This window comes from Eulemur rufifrons, chromosome 28 (assembly GCF_041146395.1).
Source record: "Eulemur rufifrons isolate Redbay chromosome 28, OSU_ERuf_1, whole genome shotgun sequence".
NCBI classification, from domain to species: Eukaryota; Metazoa; Chordata; class Mammalia; order Primates; family Lemuridae; genus Eulemur; species Eulemur rufifrons.
In genome coordinates, this window is record NC_091010.1 from 6,998,489 (window position 1) to 7,021,614 (window position 23,126).

General features: G+C 47.2%; 1 protein-coding gene across 1 annotated transcript in view; it reads right to left on the bottom strand.

Moving 5' to 3' along the window:
• Positions 1 to 23,126, bottom strand: part of VSTM4 (V-set and transmembrane domain containing 4) — a 92,211-nt gene that overhangs the window by 12,543 nt on the left and 56,542 nt on the right. The window contains exons 6-7 of the mRNA XM_069460622.1: positions 16,366 to 16,472; positions 14,919 to 14,980 (exon numbers count right to left, since the gene is read on the bottom strand). Of these exons, the coding sequence (XP_069316723.1) occupies positions 14,919 to 14,980; positions 16,366 to 16,472 (169 nt within the window). The remainder of the gene's footprint in view (positions 1 to 14,918; positions 14,981 to 16,365; positions 16,473 to 23,126) is intronic.

Sequence of the window (23,126 nt, forward strand, 5' to 3'; positions counted from 1 at the left end):
AGGTGAAGGCTGGAGCCCCGTTGCGTCCCAAATCCAGCATTCAGCTGTGACTGCTGACTTAGGCACGTCTTGACCATTTGAGCCTGAGTCTGGGGCACACGGGGCCTGGGCACTCTCCAAGGCACAAAACACCCCACCTGTTCTATGGCTTCAGCCATCTATAAGCCTTGGGATTGTACCTGCCCAGATTCCCACCTCCACCCCTGCTGCTGCAAGCTCGCCCAGTCACCAGTGTGCTCTAGGACAGCAGAAAGACTGGAAAGGAACCAGAGCTCAGGGGAGAGTTCTCGGATGGAGACGAAGATTTCAAAGCCCTGTCCAGGTCTGTCGGCACCGTGGTGGATGAACTCATGCAGACACCACAGCAGAGCAAACGCACATCATGCTTTTGAGTCCAGAGAGTTCAGAGGATATTTAGCAAAGCACAATCTCAGAATGGATTTGGCATGGCAGAGAGTCACAGGCTAAGTGCCCTGAGGACAGACAGAGGTGACCATGGCTAGGACCTGCTGAAGCTGAGCACAGAAAGGCCTAAGGCCAAATATCGTTGGTTCAGGTTTCGACAAGTCATCAGACAGATGGATGCCTGTAAATTATAACAACATATGGTTTGGAAGCTAAAACGTGATCACAGATAGTGCTCTCGGGAGGGTCCTGATGCATGAAACTCCATAGTCTCACAGCGACTGCTCCACAGTCTAATACAGTCATTCGTTTTCTCCGCCCTGTCATCCATCGATGTATTAATATGTATTCCCAGCTGCCTTCCAGAAGTACTTTTACTGGCAGAATTATTCAAGACGATGCTTTTGCTTAGAAAAAGAGAGTGTTTGGTTGTCCACTTCCATATAGGGGTGCATGCTGAGAATCTGCAATCTTGAACACTCTCAATATTCTAATTAACTTCAATCCTGAACACACTTCTAGATTCCTCTGATTGTGCACGGGCTTATCTAGAGGTGCTTAAGAACATGTGCTCTCAGAGACAGAATGACTGCCATTTACTAGCTGTGTGACCTTGGGCAAGATACTTGACCTCTCTGTGCCTCCATTTCCTCATCTACAAAGTAGAACTCATAAAAGTAACTATCCTACAGGGTTGTTTTGAGGATTAAATGCGTTACTACGTGTAAAGTACTTAGACAAATATCTGGTAGGCATATGGTAAATGCTATACACGTGTTCAATTATTATTACCATTACTATTATTTTTTATTATAGATTATGAATGAGTATTGTTTTAACAGTTGGTTTCTTTGAATTATTTAGAGGCAGAAAGAAGACACTCATAGACTTTTTGGAAAATATTATGTGCTAAATGCTGACAATGTCACTGGGCCTCAGGCCAGTGGCAAATACACGCAGTTACTATTTTTAATAGTAGGAAAGATTATCCTTCTAAAGGATGAGTCAAACCACGCCACTCACTGCCCTGCACAAAATTCCCCAGTGGTTTCTCATCACATTGGGAATAAAATCCAGAGTCCTTATCAAGAAGTCGGATGGAGGAGCACCCTGGCCCTTCGTGGTCTCGCCCATGCCCACCTCCAGCCTCGGTGCGCTCCGCAGGTCCCGTGCTGCCCAGGGCTCCAGCCACGCTGGTCTCTGCGTGTCTCTCGGACGTGCCTGGACAGCACTCCTCACTCGGGGCCCACCGGGGCCTTTGCCCAGGCTGTGTCCTCTGCCTGGAAAGTTCTTCCCCCACACAGCAGTGCCCACGCCCTCACTTTGCCAGCTGTGCTTCCGCGTGGCGTCCTCCCCACGCAGCGTGGCCGCTCGCTGGCCCTCACGCCCTGCCCGCGGCTCTCAGAGCAGGCATCACTCCTCGGCGTTACAAGGTATCGGCCACCTGGTTATCTTCTGTCCTCCTCCACTGAGTGGGACAGTAGCACCCAATACTTACTCAGTGCAGGTACAGCTCCATGTGGAAGGTGCTCTCAGTAGCACCCTCATTTTACACGTGCAGAAACGAAGGCAGGGAACGGTGAGGCCGAGGCCAGCGGCAGAGCCAGCGGACAGCAGCCTCCGACCACACCTCCCGGCTCCACAAAGGCAGGGGCTGCATCAGACTTACTCACTGCTGCAGCCAGGGCCGTGTGGGCGAGTGCTGAGCAACAGGCTTGCCAAGAAAAAAGCCCTGACGTGTAGCGTTTTCTGGTCTACATGTGTGAGCGCTAACACCACGGCTGAGTTCAAGCTGCCAGTGAGGTTTGCTCTCCCCAGGGGACAGGAGTGGGCTCGGCATGCTGCCGGCTGCAACCTCGGCTCGCGGAAAGATACACGGACTCAGGTAAAACCTGGCACACAGTAGATACTCAGTGCCCATTTTAAATGAATGAGTCAAAAAGACAAAATGAAAGGAAACCAGTCTGATAACTGTCATTTCAAACCCTCCCCTGTATCTGCTTGGCTTTGGAACACTCTCCTCCCCCTCCCCGACCCCGGGGGACGCTTTCTCTCCTTCGGCTTCTCCAGGGCTTCCGAGGCGACACTCTGCTGAGAAGAGGGATACGTGGGTTCTGCTGTCGGGAGTCTTACAAAATCTGCACGTGGCATTCAGTTTACTAGTTTAAAATATAGGTAGATGATCAATCTATGCACAGAGACAGCCAGGTGGTATCTTACATTGGGGAGGGGGTGAGGAAGTGGTCATCTCATCCTTTGTTGCTGAGAGAATAACATGACATTATGGCAGTTAACTGGGCAGAATGTACTGAAATTAAACATGAGGATATACTTTCACATAATAATCCCATGTCTAAAACTCTCTCCTACAGAAATACATTTAAATAAATTATATACAAAAGGATATTCACGACGGCATCCATCCTAAGAGTGAAAAATCACATCCCAAATGGCCACAAGTTGGAGACTAAAGAAATTATGATTCTGTAGCACTTTTCAGTCGTTAAAAGAATAGGCAGATCTACATGTACTGCTGTAGAAAGATGAGCCTGACATATTGTTAAAGAGAAAACAATTCAATGTGTGTACCCACTGGTGTATATATAGAGGGGAAAATATTTAGAATATAAGCCAAACTCCTAACAGAGGGCACCTGGGGAATAATTTCACTTTCTATTTTAGCAAATGGAGATTCTGAATCGCCAGCCCACTCCTGTACTGCATTTACAATCACCTTTGCAAGTATCATCATGTTTTTACCTGTCCAATGAGGTCGAGACGGAAAACACCCTGAGACTTGGTAGACTCGGACTTTACTGAGCACTTTTGACAAGAGGCATCAGAGCTCAGAGGGGAAGAACAGGGATCTGGGGCCAAGTGCCTGGTGGGAGCAGTTCTGCCGCGTCCTGGCAGGAGAGCTTGGGCTGGTATTTACCTTCCTGCCTCCTCTGCCACGTCTGTGAGACGGAGACAGTGAGGGCTGTCCCAGAGTCAAAGGTGTGTTCCTACTAGTAAGCACTGGGACAGTGTCTGCTTGTGGGAAGTGGCGTTGAAGTGTGCGTTATCAACATCACCACCATCATCTTCACCATCATCACTATCATCATAATTACTGTCATCATCATCATTATCACCCTCATCATCATTACCGTCACCATGGTCACCACCACCACCATCATCACCACCGTCATCGTCACCATCATGGTAGTGTTAGGTCATAGACATGCTATACAGGGCACAAGCCAGGCGTTAAGACCACATCTAAAATAGCAGTGGGCATGTCGGCTCGTCTGCGGAATTCACACTGGATGCAACGTGGCCATGGGCACCCAGGACCTCTTCCTCTGTCTATGCACATTCTTACCATAAATTCACGAAGCTGTGTCTTATGGTCTTTTGTTCATCACATGTGCTTGCTGATAATTTATAACTTTAGCTTTAGGAAGCTATAATAACAAATTAGAATTGATTCTGGCTAGGGGAAAAAGCCCCTTAAATGCACCAGGAGTTTGTTGTGAGCTCGGAATTTCACAGACATATTCTGCCCGACGTTCGGGACGCCGAGCCGGATGTGACAGCTCTGTCGATGATTTTTCCTTTCTTTCCAAAATGGCACTTCATTTCCAGTATTCTCCATCTGAGATTGAAAAAGTCTTTTAATAACTCTGAAGTACTCTGTGCTCAAAACTGAAATTTTAAATGAAATAGGCTTAAAAAATCAAATGTGAGCAGAAATGATACTGTTTCATGAGATTATAAAAATAAAACAGAGTGAAAAAGTTTAAAAAAAATTTCCCAGCAGTGCAATGATCCCAGAAATGAAGTGCCCAATAACAGCAGCAAATCAGCCAAGCTGAGCTGGAGAACAAGCTACCACTCTGCAGGGAGGGACACTCCCTGCAGACACACAGGGACAGGCCTAGCCCACAGTGGGGTCCCAGCAGGACCCCTGGGAGCAGGGAGGACTGGACAGCCGGGAGAGGGCACTCGTGGGGCTGGACCTGCTGGACGTGCAGGTCCGCCTCCTTCCCAGCCCAACCTCCAGCCAGCTCATCTCCCTGCCACCTGCTCGCCTTTGTCAGCTGGGTCTCAGGCTCATGCTGCTGCCTCGCCAGCACCTTGCGCCCTGCCTGTCAGTGCTCAGCACTGCTGGGGAATGAATATGCAGAAGACTGGAGAAGCAACGTGAATGAATCAGCGACGCAGTAAACAGGAGAAGCACACGGTCCCAAGGCGGTCAATGCCAAAGTCACCTTCCTTCTCAAAGCACAAAACCGCATCACTCTTCTAGAACAAAGTTAAGGCCAACTCCCTCTGCAGCGCATCTGCAGTAGGATTCCTGCTGTCCCCCAAACGGGGGTTCCTAGTGAGGGTTTAACCTGCTGCCCAGTTTTAGAGACTCCCTGAAAGCAACTGCGTCACTCAGCGCTTCTTCAGCAGAATCAGAGCCGCGATCGTTCTCTCTCGGCCTGGCCACCAGGTAGCAGAGGCACCTCGGCACCGACTGCGTGGCCTGCCTGGAAATGACAGCCCCGTGTCAGGGTTAAAAGTCTCCCAGTACAGGACATTGTCACTTCCACTTTGGAGGACTGATCTTGATCGCTTCCAGCTTACTAAAGGCCCGGCCCGGCCTGCGCTCTCCGGACTGGAGGAAGCCCACGAAACCAATGACTTCTGTTTTCCGCACGCTCATCCCTTCCGAAGCCCCGGCATCTATTCTTCCCTCCAGTCGACACGCATAACTCCCGGTGACAATAACGGGATGTGCATGTGTACCGAGGGGAGCATAGAATTTTTATCTCTGCAGAAATGGTACTAGCGTGGTATAAGCAAAGTTTTTGTTTTTTTCCCAAGGCTTTTACTTGGGGCAATATATTGTACATGTGGTTGTGGGTTTTTTCCTTCTTTTTAATTTTAAATCGAGATTATGAACATATTTTATGCAGGTTAATATATCCTTTTCATGTAAAATTTAACTGAAACCAGTTCTAGCACATTAACGACAACAAGAGAAATTCTCTGGCTTATTATAAACATCCTTCAAGAAACCTGAAATGCGTGTCCTCTGGAAATAATTTTGCTGGGATTTGGGTTATTATTTAAATCCTCTCAGAATTCTATCACTGGTGTTTAATTGCCTCAAAGCCTTTTTCTGCTACTGATCAGAGACCTGGCAGAACGTTCTCGGTGGCGATAACGGGGCTGGGGGAAGAGACTTCTTTCCACAGCAGACCACACGGCACAGGGCTGCATCTCAGCCCGGGGCTGACACTCTGGGTTCTCGGCAGAGCCGCAGAGAGGCAGTTCCTGGGACAGGGTCCCTCGGAACCAGGCGGAATGAGCTGCTTCCTCTCTGTCCATTTTGTGTGCTCTTATCTGCGGGTTTCCACGACAGGAGGGAGGTTTACTGTAGACTTGAAACTTGAGGGAGTCCCAGGCAAGTAGGTCTTGTCACCTGTGAGGGGACCTGGGAGGTCATGGGGCAGGGCGACACCCAGCTGGGGTGTAGACGAGCTGCCCCGGCAAGGCTGGCAGGAAGGAGGGAGAGTCGCAATACCCTTGAGAATTCTTGTACTTAATTTTCTCTTCACTGACAAGTGCGACAGCCCGCCATCCTCCCCGGGGGACTGTGCTGCCTTGCTGAGATGTAAGGACAGTCCTCCCTGGGGTGGGCAGCGGTGACTCGCCCTGACGGCACTGACCCTCCCAGATAGCAGTCTGGTAAGGTAGTCAGAGCCACACTCGGCAAACTTCAGTGTTACTACATCCATCTGGGATCCTGCTACACTGCAGGTTCTGCTTTAGCGGGCCTAGGTTAGGGCCTGAGATCCTTTCTGCTTTTCCGAGAAGCCCCCAGGCAACGCCTGGGCTGTGGACCACACTTTCTGCAGGGAGAACTTAGATTAAACTCCAGCCTCAGATCCTGGCTCGAGCCGTTCATTCGCTCTGCACAGCCCGGCCTCGGCGGCACTCTGCGGCTGCCACGCTCTCTACCCAGGACATCGCGAGGGGGGGACGGGTTTGCCCCACGAAAAGGTCAAACTTCTGGGCATTAGGAAGCCATTAACAGGTGAGAAGACGACCTACAGAATGAGTGAAAATGCTGGCAAGTTATATATCTGATGAAGGATTAATATTCAGAATATATAAAGGACTCCTACAACTCAACCACAAACCCAAAAACCTGAGGAAAGAAATGAGCAAAGGACTTGAATAGACATTGCTCCAAAGAAGGCATACACATGGCCAAAAGCACAGGGACAGACGCTCAACATCACTAATCATTAGGGAAACGCAAACCCAAGCCACCACAATGAAATACCACCTTACACCACTGCAATGGCTACTATCAAGAAAGAAAGAAAGACAGAGAGAGAGAGAAAGAAAGAAAAAGGAAGGAAGGAAGGAAACAACAAGAAAGGAAGAAAATAACAAGGTTTGGTGAAGACATAGAGAAACTGGAGCCCTTGTGCACTGTTGGTGGGAATGTAAAATGGTGTAGCTGCTCCGGAAATATAATAGTTCCTCAAAAAATTAAAAATAGAACTACCATATATGATCCAGCAATCCCACTTCTGGGTACATATCCTAAAGAATTAAAAGCAGGGATTTGGACAGATATTTGTACACTATGTTCATAGCACCATTAGCCAAAAAGTGAAAGCACCCTTAGTGTCCATGAAGTGATGAATGGACACACAAAATGTGGTACATACACACAAGGGAATATTACTCAGCCTTAAAAAGAACGGAAATTCTGACACACGCTACAACATGGATGACCCTGGAGGACATCATGGTAAGTGAAATAAGCCAGTCACAAAAAGACAAATACTGTGTGCCTTCACTTATGTGAGGTGCCTAGAGTTGTCAAACTTATAGAGACAGGAAGTAGAACGGGGGATTGCAGGGCCTAGGGGACAGGGAAGTAGGGGGTTTGACGGGTACAGAGGTTGAGGTGTGCAAGAGGAAAAGGTCCTGGAGCTAGGTTGCACAGCAGTGGGAATGTGCTTAACACAACTGAATTATACACTTAAAATGGGTGAGACAGTAAATTTCATGCATGCGTGTTTTAGCACAGTTTAGCCTCTGGATGAGATTGCTGTGTGTGGAGGTGGAGACAGCCCAGAGAGGGCGGGTGTGGGGCAGGCAAGAGTTCAGTGTGTGTCCTGGAGAAACTGAGGCGCCGTGCGCCCTCTGGGGGACTGTCCGACCAACAGTGAGAAGAGCCGGTCTAGCACTGTCCTGAGGCCCCGGCTAGGGAGCCGCTGAGCTGCACGGGTGGCTGCTGCACCTGTGAGAGGCTGGCTCTTCCAGGGAATGTGTTCCAGGGGAAGGGGCCCCAGAGGCGCCAGCACTCTGGGCAGTGGAGGAGGGGCAGGGGCCTGAGCACCTGGGGAGGAGTGACCACCAGGAGGAAAAGCAGTCCTCTGGGGACACTGCCTCCAAGAACAAGCGAGGGCGTGTTCAGCAGCATCCAGGCCGCGGGGGTCAGCCACGACAGACGCACTGAAAAGTGCCCCAAGAGCCATCGATGAGCGGGTCACTGGCGTGAAGAGGCCTGACTATGACCCATGGGTGGCCCTGGAATCGTGGAGAAGTGGGGGCTGGGGGCCAGGAGGCCGCAGAGGAAGGTGATGGGAGCCACGTCTGGGGCTAAGCTGCAGCTCCGGGCGAGGAAGGGCGGGCGTGGGGGAGGCAGACGGCTGCGTGAGAGGACCCCGGCCAGGGCCGTCCTGCTGGGACGAGGGTGCCGGGTGGGATGGGACCAAGGGAGCAGAGGCAGATGATGACAGCCGCCTGCCACTCGCAGGAAGCCACACGCCATCCTGGAGGCGAGGGGGAGCCATTCGGATCTTTTAAGCAGGGGATGACAGGGTTGGAGCTGTGCGTTAGAGAACTCCCCGGGCAGCAGTGCAGAGGATGGATCCGAGGGGAGACAGCATACAAGCCCCGCCCCCGGGAGGCTTGCGGGAATCAAGCCCGTGATGTTCCTGATGTTTCTGTGTCTTCAGTCTCTGGTTCACAAGAGATCATTTCTCCCTAGAGAACAGGGGTGGCCTGAGCCCTCCAGCTACCCCGGTGCCCAAGTACAGAGAGGGAGGGAGGCGACACAGGCGAGGCGGGGGTGGTCCTGGTCGAGGGGGGCACCGATGCCCCGTGGGACATGGAGGAGCCCGTGGAAGTCCCGTTAGCTCCAAGGACGGTGCTCGTTCTTTTTCAGTTAATTCCAGGACGCTGACCACCCTCCTCTCCAACCCTGTGACAGTTTTGTGTCCTGTGCTTGTTTTTCCTTTAAACTTTTAGGTTTTGCTTCCACATCACAGAAACTGTTTTTGTTCCCCTACTCGGCCTCTGAATCAATAACTGACCTAATGCAAGAAAAATAAACCAAATGTGCCCTTGCCTTCTGTTAATGTGAAACAAGGAAGCAACCACAGCTTGTCCTGGAAGTGTGTAAATTAGTGCCACAGGCTCCCGAGGCCGAGAAGGCTTCAGGGGGTCTTTGGGCCAGGGCCCCAATTTCAAGGAAAACCACAGGTGCACCTGCCCTGGAGCATCTGGAGTTCTGAGAAGGTGCTCCCTCCCCACGACGGATGAGGGACCACTGGTGGAAGGGAATAAAGACTCGCTGTAAACACTGAGACTTATTAGACAAACTGGCTGCATTGTCAGACAGTCAGAAAGAGCCTGCGTGAGCAACGTGGCCCACAACCTGATTAGCAGAACTTTGGAAGCAGGTTGCTGTGTTTGGTGGTTTTGTTTTGTTAAAAAGAAAAGGTGGGGGTAGGAAGCAGTTTTCATACATTGATTACAAAATGTTTAAAATGCCTTTCTCACCCCTTCTTTCTTCTTGTGTCCCATCAGTTTTTAAACCTCTGCTCACATCTAATCTACCGTATACATACTTCTCGCAAAAGGCCACGTTGTCTTAGAAACATATGAAAAAATTCCTGCTTGTTAATGCCTTGAGAGTTGCAAACACGAGACGCACACTCGTTAAGTTTTTGGTGTCGCAGTCGAGGCCAGTGAGACAGAGCCTGGCCCGCAGCAGCCTCGGGACACAGAGCTCCTCCCGCCAGCCTGCTCCCCTCCTGTCAATCAGTGGGTGCGGTGGCAGCGCAGCTCCCAGAAAGAGGGACTGGGGAGCTCTGTGGCCTGGGACCACACCAGGGAGCACTGTTTTGCAGGGATTGCAGCAAATTGAAACAATTACAGAGTTAAACACCTAAACCGGTACCAGGACCCCCAAAATAAGATGTCTGCAAGTTATATTCTTACATTATCCACTAAGTCTGTGTGAGTCAACAGGTAGCTATTGACTTTAGTTTCAGCTACCATCAAGATTTATTGATCTAAGAGATAAATATCAACCAAGTTGAGAGTGAGGTCAATGCTGACCTCCTGGGAAAATAAATCTTAACATTCCCCCAAACCTGCAGACGCCAAGGCTTATATGTTTGACTCTAGCCTGTGGGTCAGAGGCTCTTTCAGTTGAGGTCAGCTCTTTTCTTTGTTATAGGTGCAAACTGTTTCCAAATTGACTTATTTCTGGAATTTTGTATATAAAAATTTTAAATCTCTTCATATCTTAAATGATCAAGAGAAAATGTGATATTTAAAGAACTGCTATTGGCAGTACTTCCATAAAATAAGAATCCTTTTGACATCTAATCTAACCACCCTGATCTGCTCTCCGTGCAAACTAAGCATGGCCCATGCTGAAGCCCACTCAGGGGAGCGCGCCGGCTCCCACAAACACACACAGAAACTCACAATCAAGGCTCAGGGGGGCGTGCTGGCTCCCACAAACCCACACAGAAACTCACAATCAAGGCTCAGGGGGCCGTGCTGGCTCCCACAAACCCACACAGAAACTCACAGTCAAGACCAGGGTTCTTTCTGAAAACACTGTTGAATCCAATCTTTTTAATAAGTGGCCAAAAAACTGCTTAAGACAGCGTTTTGTACCACGAGGTACACAACTGATTTTTCTGTTTAATGCATAAATGAAAGGTGGGTCCCACAGGCTGTCAACAAGGGGAAGTTGTTTATTCAAGACTGATGACATTACCCCTTACGGGTATGGATCACTTTTCTTAAACTGAGTGTTTGTGTCTTCTCACATGCAAAGCTGGGGGTTGAAGGGGGGAATCTCATTTTAAGAATTAAGTACAATGACATGCAAAAAGCGCTTTTTTAATCTACCCCTGGGATAGATTAAGAAAACTTCGATATACAGCTATTTCTGTTATTACCAGGGTATGAGACTGGTTTTGGAATAACAGGTCTGGAGCAGCTTAGAGAGAACATAAGGTAGTGAAATTTACGATGTGTAGTCACTCTTGAGGTTGTTGATATATATCAGAAAGAAAAGATCTAAAAGAGACACACTCACACACATACACACAAGCACACACAGGTGTGCAGTGATACACACAGTTGAGAGGACACCTGAGCTCAGCCCATCTATTTCCAGGAGACAGAATCTCAAAGGCGGGGACGAGGATGTTCCAAGGCCAAGGGAAATTGATAGTTTTAGCCTTTATGTTCCACTGAGTGGCCAGAAGCTCACTGAGTGGCCAGAAGTCTATTAAAATAAGCAAAAAAAAAAAAAAAAAAAAGTCTGCTGCACTTAAGAACCGGTATAGTCAACAGAGCAGAATCAATGAGGGATTTTTGATTACATGAACCAGATGGAATCTGCTATATGAAAAGCCCACTGGACCTAAGTTCACTGCAGGCTCTCTTTGGAAAATAGGTGAAGCCGCCTCTCCAGTAGAATGGTAGAAAACCTGGCACAGAGCAGCAAGGGCAGGAGCAAGGCTGAGCCATGCAGGACTTCCGGACTGTGCACAGAGAGCCCCAGACCCAGACTCCACACTGAGGCAAAGCTTCCAACGCACTGGCTAAAAGCTTGTCTTTGGGATTAAGCCATGACTGCAAGCCAAAAGCTGCATGACCTTGGGTAAGTCACCCATCTCTCACCTTACTGACTCTCAGAGTCTCATGTGACCAACTATAAATACAGAATTACATACACTCCATAGAGCTGGTGTGCAGAATCAAGACCAAATATCTATCGCACTAGACACCGTTCTAGGCATGGAGAAGACAGCAGAGAACAGAGGAGACAAGCTCCCTGCCTTCATGGATCTTGCATTCACTGATCTCTAATGAATAGAGAAATGCAAACAAAACAAGTTTTGTCTATAAGATATCAGGACAGCTTTTTCATAGAGGGTGAGTGAAAAGCCACAGGCAGATCCTGGGGAGGACGTTCCAGGCAGAGAGGATAGCAGGCGTGTAGGCCCTGACCCAGAAGTACGATTGCCATGTTTAGGGACTAGCAAGGTGGCCAATGTGGCCAGAGGGAAGTGAGGGAGGAAAAGGGTGGTGGCAAAAAGGATGTCAGAGAGGCAATGGGACCTAGATCACACTGGGCCGTGCTGTCCAATATGGTAGCCACCAGCCACATGCGTCTATTAGGCACTTGAAATGTGGCTCTGCACTAAGACATGCAGTAAGTGTCAAATATACACTGGAGTTTTGAAGACTTAGTACAACAAAAAGAATGTAAAATATTAATATTTCATTAATAATTATTATATAGATTACATGTTTCAATGATAATATTTTTAAGTATTAAGTTAAACTATATCATTACAATTGGTTTCACCTGTTTCTTTTTAGCCTTTAAATATGGCCACTAGAAAATTTAAATTACTTATGTGGCCGTCATGATACAGGGCATTATAGGTGACAGTCACGAGTTCAGCATTTATGCTCAGCAATACGGGAAGTATGAAGAGATGCACATGAAGTGCTTGCCATATTTCTCAGCACCTAGTGGGAAAAGTTTATGGATCCAGAATTCCATTCACAGACAAACTACTCAAATGGAAAAGGAATTTGGGGGGCAGACACCAGGTTCAAGAAAGTGAAATAAATAACAAAATAGTAAAAGTTAAGTTTAAATAATTGTTAAGAATGTAGTGGTGAAGCTTAATGAAGTTAGAAATAATGGCTGTTGAAATCTGAGACATGAAGTAAAATAAAAAAGAATCTGACAAACAGATGAAATTGGATCCTAAACCACAAATGGATTGGAGCAATACAGGCAAAAAATGAAAACATGCAGGTAATTCATTTTAGCTACCCTGGATGTGTTTGTATGTTTTTAACTCAGCTTTCCATGAGGTCAATGAGGTTAAGGACTTTTTAATGAGCTTTCTTGCCATTTGTGTATCTTCTTTTGCGAAGTGTGCATTTACAACTTTTGCCCATTTTTTGTAATACTGTCTTTTTATTTTTTATTGGTTTGTAGCTGTTCATATAGTCTAGATAAGAAACCTTTGTCAGATATGTGCACACAGACACGGTCTCCCAATCTGTGGCTTGCCTTTTCATTCTTTTATTGGTATATTTAATCAGAATAAAAGACCTAGGTTTTAAAGGTCCAGGTTTTAATGTAATCCAAATTTTTCAATCTTTTTCTTTATGGTTAATGCTTTATGACCCTTGTTTAAAAAATCTTTGCCTACCCTGAAATTAGGCAGATATGCCATCTTCAAGAAGCTTAAATTTTTACCTTTCATACTGATGTTGACGATCCATCTATAATCAATGTGTGTGTGTGGTGTGAAGTAGGGATTATGGCCTTTTTTTTCATGTGTGTATCCAGCGAACCCACCACCATCTAATGAAAAGATAAACCTGGGCTCACTGCATTGGAAGGTTACTTTTGTCGTAATTCAGTGACAATCCACAAGCAGATGAGTTTGCGGCTCTTTATTCTGTTCCTTTGTCTCCTTGTCTGTCCTTTTGTTAATATTATACCATATTGTATTAATCACTGTGGCTTTAGTGTTAATCTTGAGAATTGGTATCTCAATCCCTCCCCCTTTTTTTCCTTTTACAAAAATGAAAGCCCATGGTACCCAGTATTCCCAGTCAGCCTGGCCCTGCTTAGCTTCCAAGAACAGACAAGACTGGGCACATTCAGGGTGGCACAGCCACAGACACACGCCCCACCTTGTTCTCTTCCCTCGATATTACCTTGGCCCTTTGCGGTATATACACATTTTGGCATAGCTGTGACAGTTTCTCCATTTCTCTCCGTCTCTCTTTCTCTCTCGCACACACAACTGCTAAGCAATATTAGCAACAAAATAAATAACAATATGATTAAAAACTAAAAAAAAAATCCACGGATCCATACTGATATCAAGAAATTAGTGAATAAATAAGGAAAAGGAGACAGCTCTTCCTTATAGAATTCCAAATAACAAATGGAGAAGCACTCAAAGAAATGGAAAATCGCCATTTGCACACCATAGTAAAACCTGCTGCAAGCAAAATTCACTGAGGAATGCAAGCTTAGTGAGTACCAGTTCAAGGAAAAACAGGATATTTGCACAGCTTTGGTATATCCTCCCTAAAAGATTTATTAATTACTGTGGTGGTTTTAACATGTCCTCAAATTCTTGACACGCGTCCTTACAGGAGGTGGAGCTTAACTTCCCTTGCTTTGAGTGTGGACTGGACTTAGGGATGGCTTCACACAAATAGAGCACAGAAAGGGAAAAATAGTAACTTTACAGTGAAGACACCTGGGAGACACCACCATAGCCAAGTGACCAAGATGGACATCACCGCTAATAAGACATAGGGACACCATAAGCCCCTGGCATGACGCAGTGAGAACAACACGACCCAAAGAGAAGGGAACTTCGCCTCTGTGTTGTTCTTCCCCAAAATCCGATACCCATTTCTTATCATCAGAAAACCTCAGAGAAACCCATATTAAGGGACATTCTAGAAAATAACTGGCCACTCCTCTTCAAAAGTGTCAATGCTATGAAAGAAAAAGGACCGAGGAGTGTCACAGACTGAGGAAAGTTAGGAGACATGGCAGGTAAATGCCGTCTGATACGCTGGGCTGGATCCGGAAGAGGAGAGGAACATCCGTGGATAAACTGAAACCCGCGTGGAGTCTGCAGTGTGCTTCATTCCTGGTGCTAAATTCTTAGTGCTGACTCGCACCGTGGCTATGCAAGATGCTAGCGCTAAGGGTGTGCAGGGTACACAGGGACTCTCTGAACAGCTTTACAACTTTTCTGCACATCTAAAATTATTCAAAATAAAAATCTTAACATATTTTCTGGAAGATACGTTTAACAGTCTCTTCGGAGTGGTTATCAGGTAAATGTATACGAGCAGGTCCACCTTCTATTTGCTACATTTCTGAGTATGGCTTTTTCCTTCTTTTAGAAAAGCAGCATTTACAATAAAAAATATTTGGATTTTTAAAGAGTCACTCTGGGAACTGACTGTGGAGAAAAGCTGCCCTGAGGAGAGAGAATGCATTTGCTTGGGAACAAAGTTACCAAGAAAGTTCAACATGTTTTGAGTCAGTGAACACCTACTCCCACCCAGGGGCTGGACCCTGTCCGGACCCTGGAGCGTGTTTAGGGCTGGAGGGACGTGTCCATGCAGAAGACGTTACTCACCAGGGTGACTTTTCTTTGCGGTTTCAGCAGCTTCGGCTTGTGGAACGTGGGGGCTATCGGAGCTGTGGAAGTAGGTCAAAAGTGTCACTTGCAGGGTTTCCCGGGACACCTAACTGGCCATGTATTAAGAGCATCCCAGAGACACTGTGTAGAGCCGTGGACCCCTTCCTGGCCCCACGGAAGAAATCCGGTTTCTGATCTAGGAGTCGTGGAGTGCCCCGCGGTGGGAGCAGTCCTCCCCTGTCTTTGGACATGTCCTCATCTCCCCTCGGCGAGGTCAATAAAACATCTGGGCATAAAACACTGCCAGCTACAAAGAGGCCAGGTGTGCAGGTGAGAACCAGGTGCACCTGGTAAAGGCTGAGGCTGGGCCCTTCCCTGGTAGAATCCATCCTACCCACAAACTAACACCAACAGCAATGACCTTTGGTCCTCAAAGAAACCCTGTGAGGTCATCAGGGAGGGTCTTATTGTCCCCATTTAACAGAGAAGGAAACATCCGCTCTTCCCCAAACCTCATGTAACTAGCCTTTGAACCATTTGGGACTTGAACTTGGCATTGAAAGCCAGGCTCTGCCACTTAGCTCTCTACATCCCTTTTGCGTCTTCTATAAGGTGGAGTCACATCTACTCCAGAGGGGATGAGACAGACAGCAGTAGATGCCCGGCCCAGGGCGGGTGTTCCCTCCCAGACCTGCGCTCGCCCTGCCCGCCACCCCGACCACGCCCCTCCTCCCCCAGCAGCACCACTGGCTTCCCCACGGGGCTCAAAGGGTCCCAGGGACGTCCTGTGAGGCCCCAACTGAGAGCTGAAATGTATCTTGTCTTGTTACTAAATTGTTCATCTGGGCATCCTTGAATTCCCAACTATGTTTCAAATTTGTTGAGGTATGAACACCTCCTAAATGGCCAGTTACTTTAGGAATTATCTGTAGACATTCTTGGTTCTCTTAGTACTTGTGCAGTTCTTTCCTCCAGAACACCATCGTCCTCACTCATCTTGCTCTAAATCATAACTGGAATCACAGGATAGCCCTTATTTTATCCTCAGAACAAATTTGAAATAAGCGGTATACCTGGTTGACATCTTTAAAAATTCAGAGACCCTTCTTTCCCTTGAATGAACGACGAGGATTCGGGCGCCCACCCCGCCACGGGCAGAGCACTGTAACAGTTCAGGGTGAAACACAGCCCGGGCTCCCCTGTGGCCGTGGACCCTTCCCCTGCCGCCCTGCGCTGGGCCAACGGCGCACACCTACTCCCACCCAGGGGCTGGGCCAAGGGCTGTTAGGACCAGAATCTAGGTGGGCTCTGCAGACCATATGACACTAAACGCCACGTCCTCCATCTGCCTATGCCCTCTGTCCTGATCCCACAGGGAACCCCGGGCCCACCCTGGGTCAGTCATGGCGGTTCCCATGTGGGAGCCTGCAGGCCAGCTTCCTACCTTTGGCAGGGACTGCAGGAGGAACATCAGCCTTCTCCTTCCGCCTCTTGCCCTTCTTGGGCTGCAGTGGGGCCAAGCTGGTCACGCTGGTGACAGTCTCCCCCGAGCTGCAGAAGAACAAGGTCCTGGTTAAGCCAAAGGTGGGTTTATTGCAGAGGAGATCAGACAAAAATCTAGCTTTGTCGTGCTTCCTGTGTGCTGTACAAGGGAGGGCTGTCTTACGGCTGGGCTGGAATCGCTCTGTGCTGATCTCCAGGGACGGCTGGAGTCTGGTACTGACCCTTGGCCACGATAAGAAGGATGAATTTACAATGTGCTGTTTAGTGTTCCAGACTCCCTGGAGGGACCCAGGGCCGGCTTGTCTACATTGTTTATGGATGTATGGATGGATGGTTTACACCTGGTTTAACTGGTTACACAGTCCGGCTTGGCTGCATCACCAGTAGGGTATTAAAGATACCACTAGAAATTTCTGCTTAAGCTCCCCTAAAACCAAGATTCCTCGCACATGTCTTTGTGGTTTATAATCCAAAAGCACAACAGCTCCTGAGCAACTAAGAAAGGACCCTGGGTGTGGCACCTAGAAGTCTCTGAGATGCTCCCACGACGCTGGAGCTTTCTCCTGCTGTAGCTTTACCTGAAGGTCAGGCGAAGTGAGTTCACCCGAGGAGTGCTGCCTCTCCCATTGCCTGGCCCGGTGTAGCCACTGCAGTGTCAGGTTCTTTCTGGGCATCATCCAGGACAACCCAAAGTGACAGGACTAATAAGCCTTTTTATACTACAGGTAAGAAGGCTAAGGCTTAAAGATGCTACCGGATTGGTCTAAGTGACACTGTTGGCTGCAAACGTAGGCTGCCCTGCTGTGAAACCTGTTCTTCGTGCTGCACGTGGGAGGCGCCCACAAGCTTTCTCAAACGCCTGTCAGTCTTGCTTCAGATGCTTCCTGTTGGCTCCGGCAGCCCAGAGGGAAGTACCTTGTAGAATCTCATCCTCAGCCACATGCTCCAGCCAGGTAGGGCCAGATACAAAAGAAGCTATCTCCCAACATGTAAACAATTTCTAGAAATCCATAAAAATATGACCCAATCATGGGAATGGAAGGTGGTAAACAAGCAGTTTTCACGCAACTGAAAGGCTCTTTCACACGTGAGAACACGCTAATGCTCCCTCACGAGAAAGAAATTCAAGTTAACATGTACTCACTTCTTTTTTCACAAATCAGAATGGCTACGATCAAATTTGAGGAAAAGCGCTCTTTTGGTAAGGGTGCAGGGATGGAGAATAACACAGTAAAATCTATCAGAATTGCAGAAGCTTAGACTCTTTGCCCTGGCAATCTCATTTCCAGGAATTCATTCTGTGGGCATCCTCACATGCGTATGAAATGAGGTGTGTGGAGGATCAGTCATCACGGTGCTGTTTGTGATGGCACGGATGAGAAACAGCCCAGTGCATGACAGGGCTGGTCGAGTAGTTACGGGGAAGCCACACAGCAGGTCCCCAGTGCTGCAAAGAGCAAAGAAGCCACTTCTGTCCTGATAAGGAAAGATGCATTGTTAAGTGGAATGCTGGAGTGTTGTTAAGTGGGACAAGGTGGAAAATGTGCCACTTTTTATATAAAAATAGAGGGAAATAATAATATATATTAGTATTTTCTGGCACATGGGTAAAAAAATCTGTAAATATTCCTAAGAATTTAAAAATAGGGGTTCCCTAGAAAGGGATGCTGAGGAGCTGAACAGATGGGAGACAGGACAGGGAGAACTATTACCAGATATGTTTATCATTCAAGCAAATATATACATATGTGTAAAAAGAGATAGTTTATTCTAATAATGGCCTTAGATATTTAAAAATAAACAAAGACTGAATCACACGTTGTGGGAAAAATTCCAAGAATACAGTTCCCACTGAGCTTCCCCAAAGACGGCTTATTTTTATTGGGAACACAAATTCTAACCGGTCATAGCTTTAGAGTACAGGGTCAATTGTGTAAATTCCCAAATAGCCAAAAGGAATGTGAATTTACAAAAGTTTGACCACGAAGAGCAAACAAGGGATGAGAAACTCTCAGAATTGCTTAAATATACAACCACATGTTCAGCTTCATTCTGTAGCTTTTTAAACTCTTAAAATGTTTGTTTCTTCTTTCCGTTATAAAATAATTCATGTTCCTGTTTTAAAATGGTAATTACAGGCATGGAGACCAAAGAAAATAAGTCTATCATAACCAAAACACGACCTTTGTAAATATTTTCACTTTTTCCTCTTCCTTGCTTTTTTTTTTTTTTTTTTTTTTTTAAAGGACTTTAGTTTTTAAAGTAGTTTTAGGTTCACAGAAAGACTGAGTGGAAGATACAGAGTTTCCACATACCCGCCGCCCCACACACGCACGGCTTCCCACATTGTCAACCTCCCCACGAGGGTGGCACATTTGTCACAACTGATGAACCTGCGCTGTCAGATCATTATTACTCACAGTCCATAGTTCCCACTAGGGTCCACTCTAAATGCACTGTACATGCTTTGGGTGGGGACAAATTTATAATGACGTGCATCCATCACTGTAGTATCACACAGCATAGTGTCGCTACCCTGAAATCCTTCATGCTCCACCTAGTCATCCCTCCCTCCTTCCCCCAACCCCTGGCAGCCACTGATCCTTTTACTGTCTCCACAGTTTTGCCTTTTCCAGGATGTCGTGTCGTTGGAATCACACAGTATGTAGCCTTTGCAGACGGGCTGCTTCCATGCAGTGATATGCATTTACATCTCCTCCATGTCTCTCCGTGACTCCACAGCTCCTTTCTCTTTAGCACTGAATGGTGTTCCACTGTCTGGATGTACCACAGTTTATTTATCCCCTCACCTACTGAGGGACAGCTTGGCTGTTTCTGAGTTTTGGCAATTACCAATAAAGATGCCACAAAAATCTGTGTGCAGGTTTTTGTGTGGATATACATTTTCAACTTTTCCTTGTTTTTTATACATTGTTTTTTAAATCACACTATATTTCAATTTTGCATCCTTTTTATTTAATGTACATTTTTCATATTGTTACATTCTCATACTAATCCAGTGAGAAGATAAGGTATGGTTTACTTAGCCATGTTCTGACATCTAAACATCTAATTTGCCTCCTGGTTTGATATAAAAATAACACTGCTAAAAATATCTTTGGGCATAATGGTTTTTCATTCTTAGACTTTTGCTTTTGGGTTGGATTCTTAGAATCCAACTTAAAATTACTAGGTCCCTAAGGAGGACCATTTTAAAAGCTATTTAATACCCACTGTCAAAATGATTTCTGACAGGTTAGTACTATTTTATAGCTATCTGATCAATGAATGAGAGTACCGATGTTGTCACCCTTTCTAACACCAAGTTTGTCAATTTAAAAAAATGACTCATTTAATAAAGAAAAATGTGGGCCGGGCGCGGTGGCTCACGCCTGTAATCCTAGCACTCTGGGAGGCCGAGGCGGGTGGATCGCTCGAGGTCAGGAGTTTGAGACCAGCCTGAACCAGAGGGGGACCCCGTCTCTACTAAAAATAGAAAGAAATTATCTGGCCAACTAAAATGTATATAGAAAAAATTAGCCAGCATGGTGGCGCATGCCTGTAGCTACTTGGGAGGCTGAGGCAGTAGGATTGCTTGAGCCCAGGAGTTTGAGGTTGCTGTGAGCTAGGCTGACGCCACGGCACTCACTCTAGCCCGGGCAACAAAGCAAGACTCTGTCTCAAAAAAAAAAAAAAAAAAAAAAGAAAAGAAAAATGTGATCTCTTTTTTACTTGCATTTTTCTGATTCCTAGTGAGGACAAACATTTCCCATGTTTGTCTAGTGACTTTCCTCATTTATGGTGTATGGATATCCTCTGCTATTATTTATTGATTTTAAATTTTTGTTACAGATGTGCATGCAAATTTTACATCATTCTGACATATTTATTGCAAATATTTTCCCCAGTTGCCTTTCAATTTTGGCTTTTTGTTCAATGTACAGTGTTTTATTTGTTTTTGCTAAAATCTTTTGATATTTTCCTTTCTTCTATTGCCTCTGAGCTTGGACAGTCTCCCCAACTGCACCTCACACACTGGAAAATCAAATGATATTTCCACTTCTTTTTCTCTTTACTTGGATTTAATTCTTTAGCTCTTTAATAGAAAATGGAAGATGCTGGAACATCCTTTATAAGAACTTACGCCATCATGCGCAGGGATTTCAGTAAGCTGAAAAAAATCTGCTTTGTCATCACGGTTTTCCTTCAAAACAGTAAAACTGTACTAAACTAAATTTAGTTCCAATTCATATTTCAACAATCTGATCTAATACAGACAATGAGTCACCACAATGACACACGATAGATGATTTTTCCCTCAGAATCTTGTTTCTCCCACTGAGCCAGCGGGGCTGGTAAAAATTTTTGACTAAGAAAGTCTCCCTTATGATTAACTTATAAGAAATGTTATTCTACATCTTGAGTTGGAACAGGGCTGTATTTTGTCTCTGACACAACAGAGCGGGCGTTGTTGGAGCCAGTCAAACCAAGAAAGGGGGAAAACAGGCCGGGCCGGAAACTCCTGTAAATGAGAGAGCTGTGCAAGAGCAGAGTGGTGCTATTTGCGCTGCTGAGCAGGCTGCTTCCCTGGCTCCAGCATGGGCGGGGCAGGAGGCAGCACGTGCGGAGCCCTTGCTGTAGGCCGGATTCGGTGAATGGGCACTGGGCAAGGGGCAGAAGGCCTGCACTAAAGCTGCTTCCATCTAACGGGAGAGGTAACCCTGGACAAGTCACTCACTTCCCTGGGCCTCCACCCCCCGATCTGTAAAATAGGAGACTCATCCTTGCTGTCTATCTCACAGGGTTATTATGAGGGTCAGATGAGATAGCAAAGCCTAAACCAGATGGGGCCTGACATGGCTAAATAGCAACTGACCCTGGTCTCTACCATGTGGGTGCAGTGTGGACACTTCATGGTGCTACCATGATATTGCTTGGGTATTTCATGGTGCCCATGTTTTAGCCCTGTGGGAGGGCTGAAAGTTTCAACTTAGGCCTTGATCAGCAAATCTTTCTGCCCAGGATAATACAACATGCCCTCCCCTTGACAGATGCCCCCACAGATACAGCAGTGCTGAACAAGACCAGTGCAGGCCAGGCCAGGCAGGCCATGGGGGAGGGGCCGCAAACCCAAGCAATGGACAGCTGCCCCAGAACACCAGGAGAAGCAGGCAACCTGGATTTTGTAAGGCACTGGACAGATTCTGAGCAACATATTTTGCAGAAACTAAAGTTAACAATATGTTTGTGCCTATCCTGTGCAAAGCACTGTGGAAAGTGCTTGATATCAATAACCTCTGACCTTCCCAGAGGAGAAAACGAGACCTTCCCAAAGGTTATCAGCTGGGCAGGGGACGTGGCATTTGATCCAAGTCAGCCTGCCTCCTTGGCCCTGAAGCAAGGACACTGGGCCCAGCCCAGGCAACAGAGAACAAGAAAACTGGGACAGGAAGAAGATCAATAGATCCTGATCCACGTGGCTCTTCGGGGCTTACACCAGCTCCCAAAAGGACAGGTACTGGAAGGTGACATCACATCCCACTGCATTGTAAGAGTGTATTAAATTCAGGATGGGGAACTCCTGGTGCTGTCACAGCTGCTCTAATCCCTGCCCTGGTGGGAAGAGGAGAGGCCAACCCAGGTCCTGTGGTCTTAGGGGCTGGAGCTGTGGCCAGCGCCCAAGACCAAGGGCCACCCTGGGTAGAGTGGGTGGTGGGAGCATGGTCCTGGACGTTGTCTGGCATAGGTGACATCAGCTGACAAAATGGGGCTGGGTACAGTGGGCTAGCCACACAGAAACTCTGCACCTCCACTCTAGCGCTAAGAGTGTTTCGGAGCAGAGAGGGCACAAAACAGCATACGGAGCTGGTTCCACCAAAGAACAGAATCATAATTAAGAATTGCATATCCCGCCAAACCCTGCTTTCACGGCCCAATGTGAGTTCAAAGCGCATGCATGTTGTGCCCTGGGGCAGCACCTATGGCATCACAGGTCCTCATCCCTCCCTGTCACGACCCTGGGCCATCAAACGGCCATTCCAATACAGGCCTCTCTCTGGGATATGCTAGAGGCGCAGCTGACCGTGCGAGCCAAGGGGCTTTCATACATCCAAGGACCCCACAGACACCAGGAGCTTCCTCTGGCCCAGGGCAATCTTTGCACCCTGACATATGAATTACGAATCAAAATGCTACCTCGAGGTCTGTTAAGTCTCATTCCTCAACCTGGGCACAGAGCTGTCTGCTTCTGCTCCAGAGGGATTTGCTGTGATCTGAACTGAGACAGCCAGGGACACAAGGTGTCTTTGTCAGGCCGAAGATCCAGACCCAGAACCCTTAGCGAGCAGGCCAGGGAAGCATTATTATCACGGATGCTGCTCTCTGAGTCCTCGCATAGGGAGCAGGGCAGGGCAGTGTTCTCTGCAACCCGAGCCAGAGCCAGCACTCCTGGAAAGGATGGCCAGACCAGCAGGGTCACAATGCAATACTTCCGCTGCTTTGGCCCTGTGACATTTTGCACGCATATTCTGAACAGCATCAGAATAAAAGTTGCTCCTTTGCGAGGTAGCTGCCAAGGCGTCTCCCTGACCACAGCCTCCCCATGGCCCCTTATAATAAATGGTTTACATCACCCAAGAAGTTCCTCGTTAGAGCCACACAAGAAGATTCTGCAGACGCCAAGGGAAGCTCTTCCTCTGCATT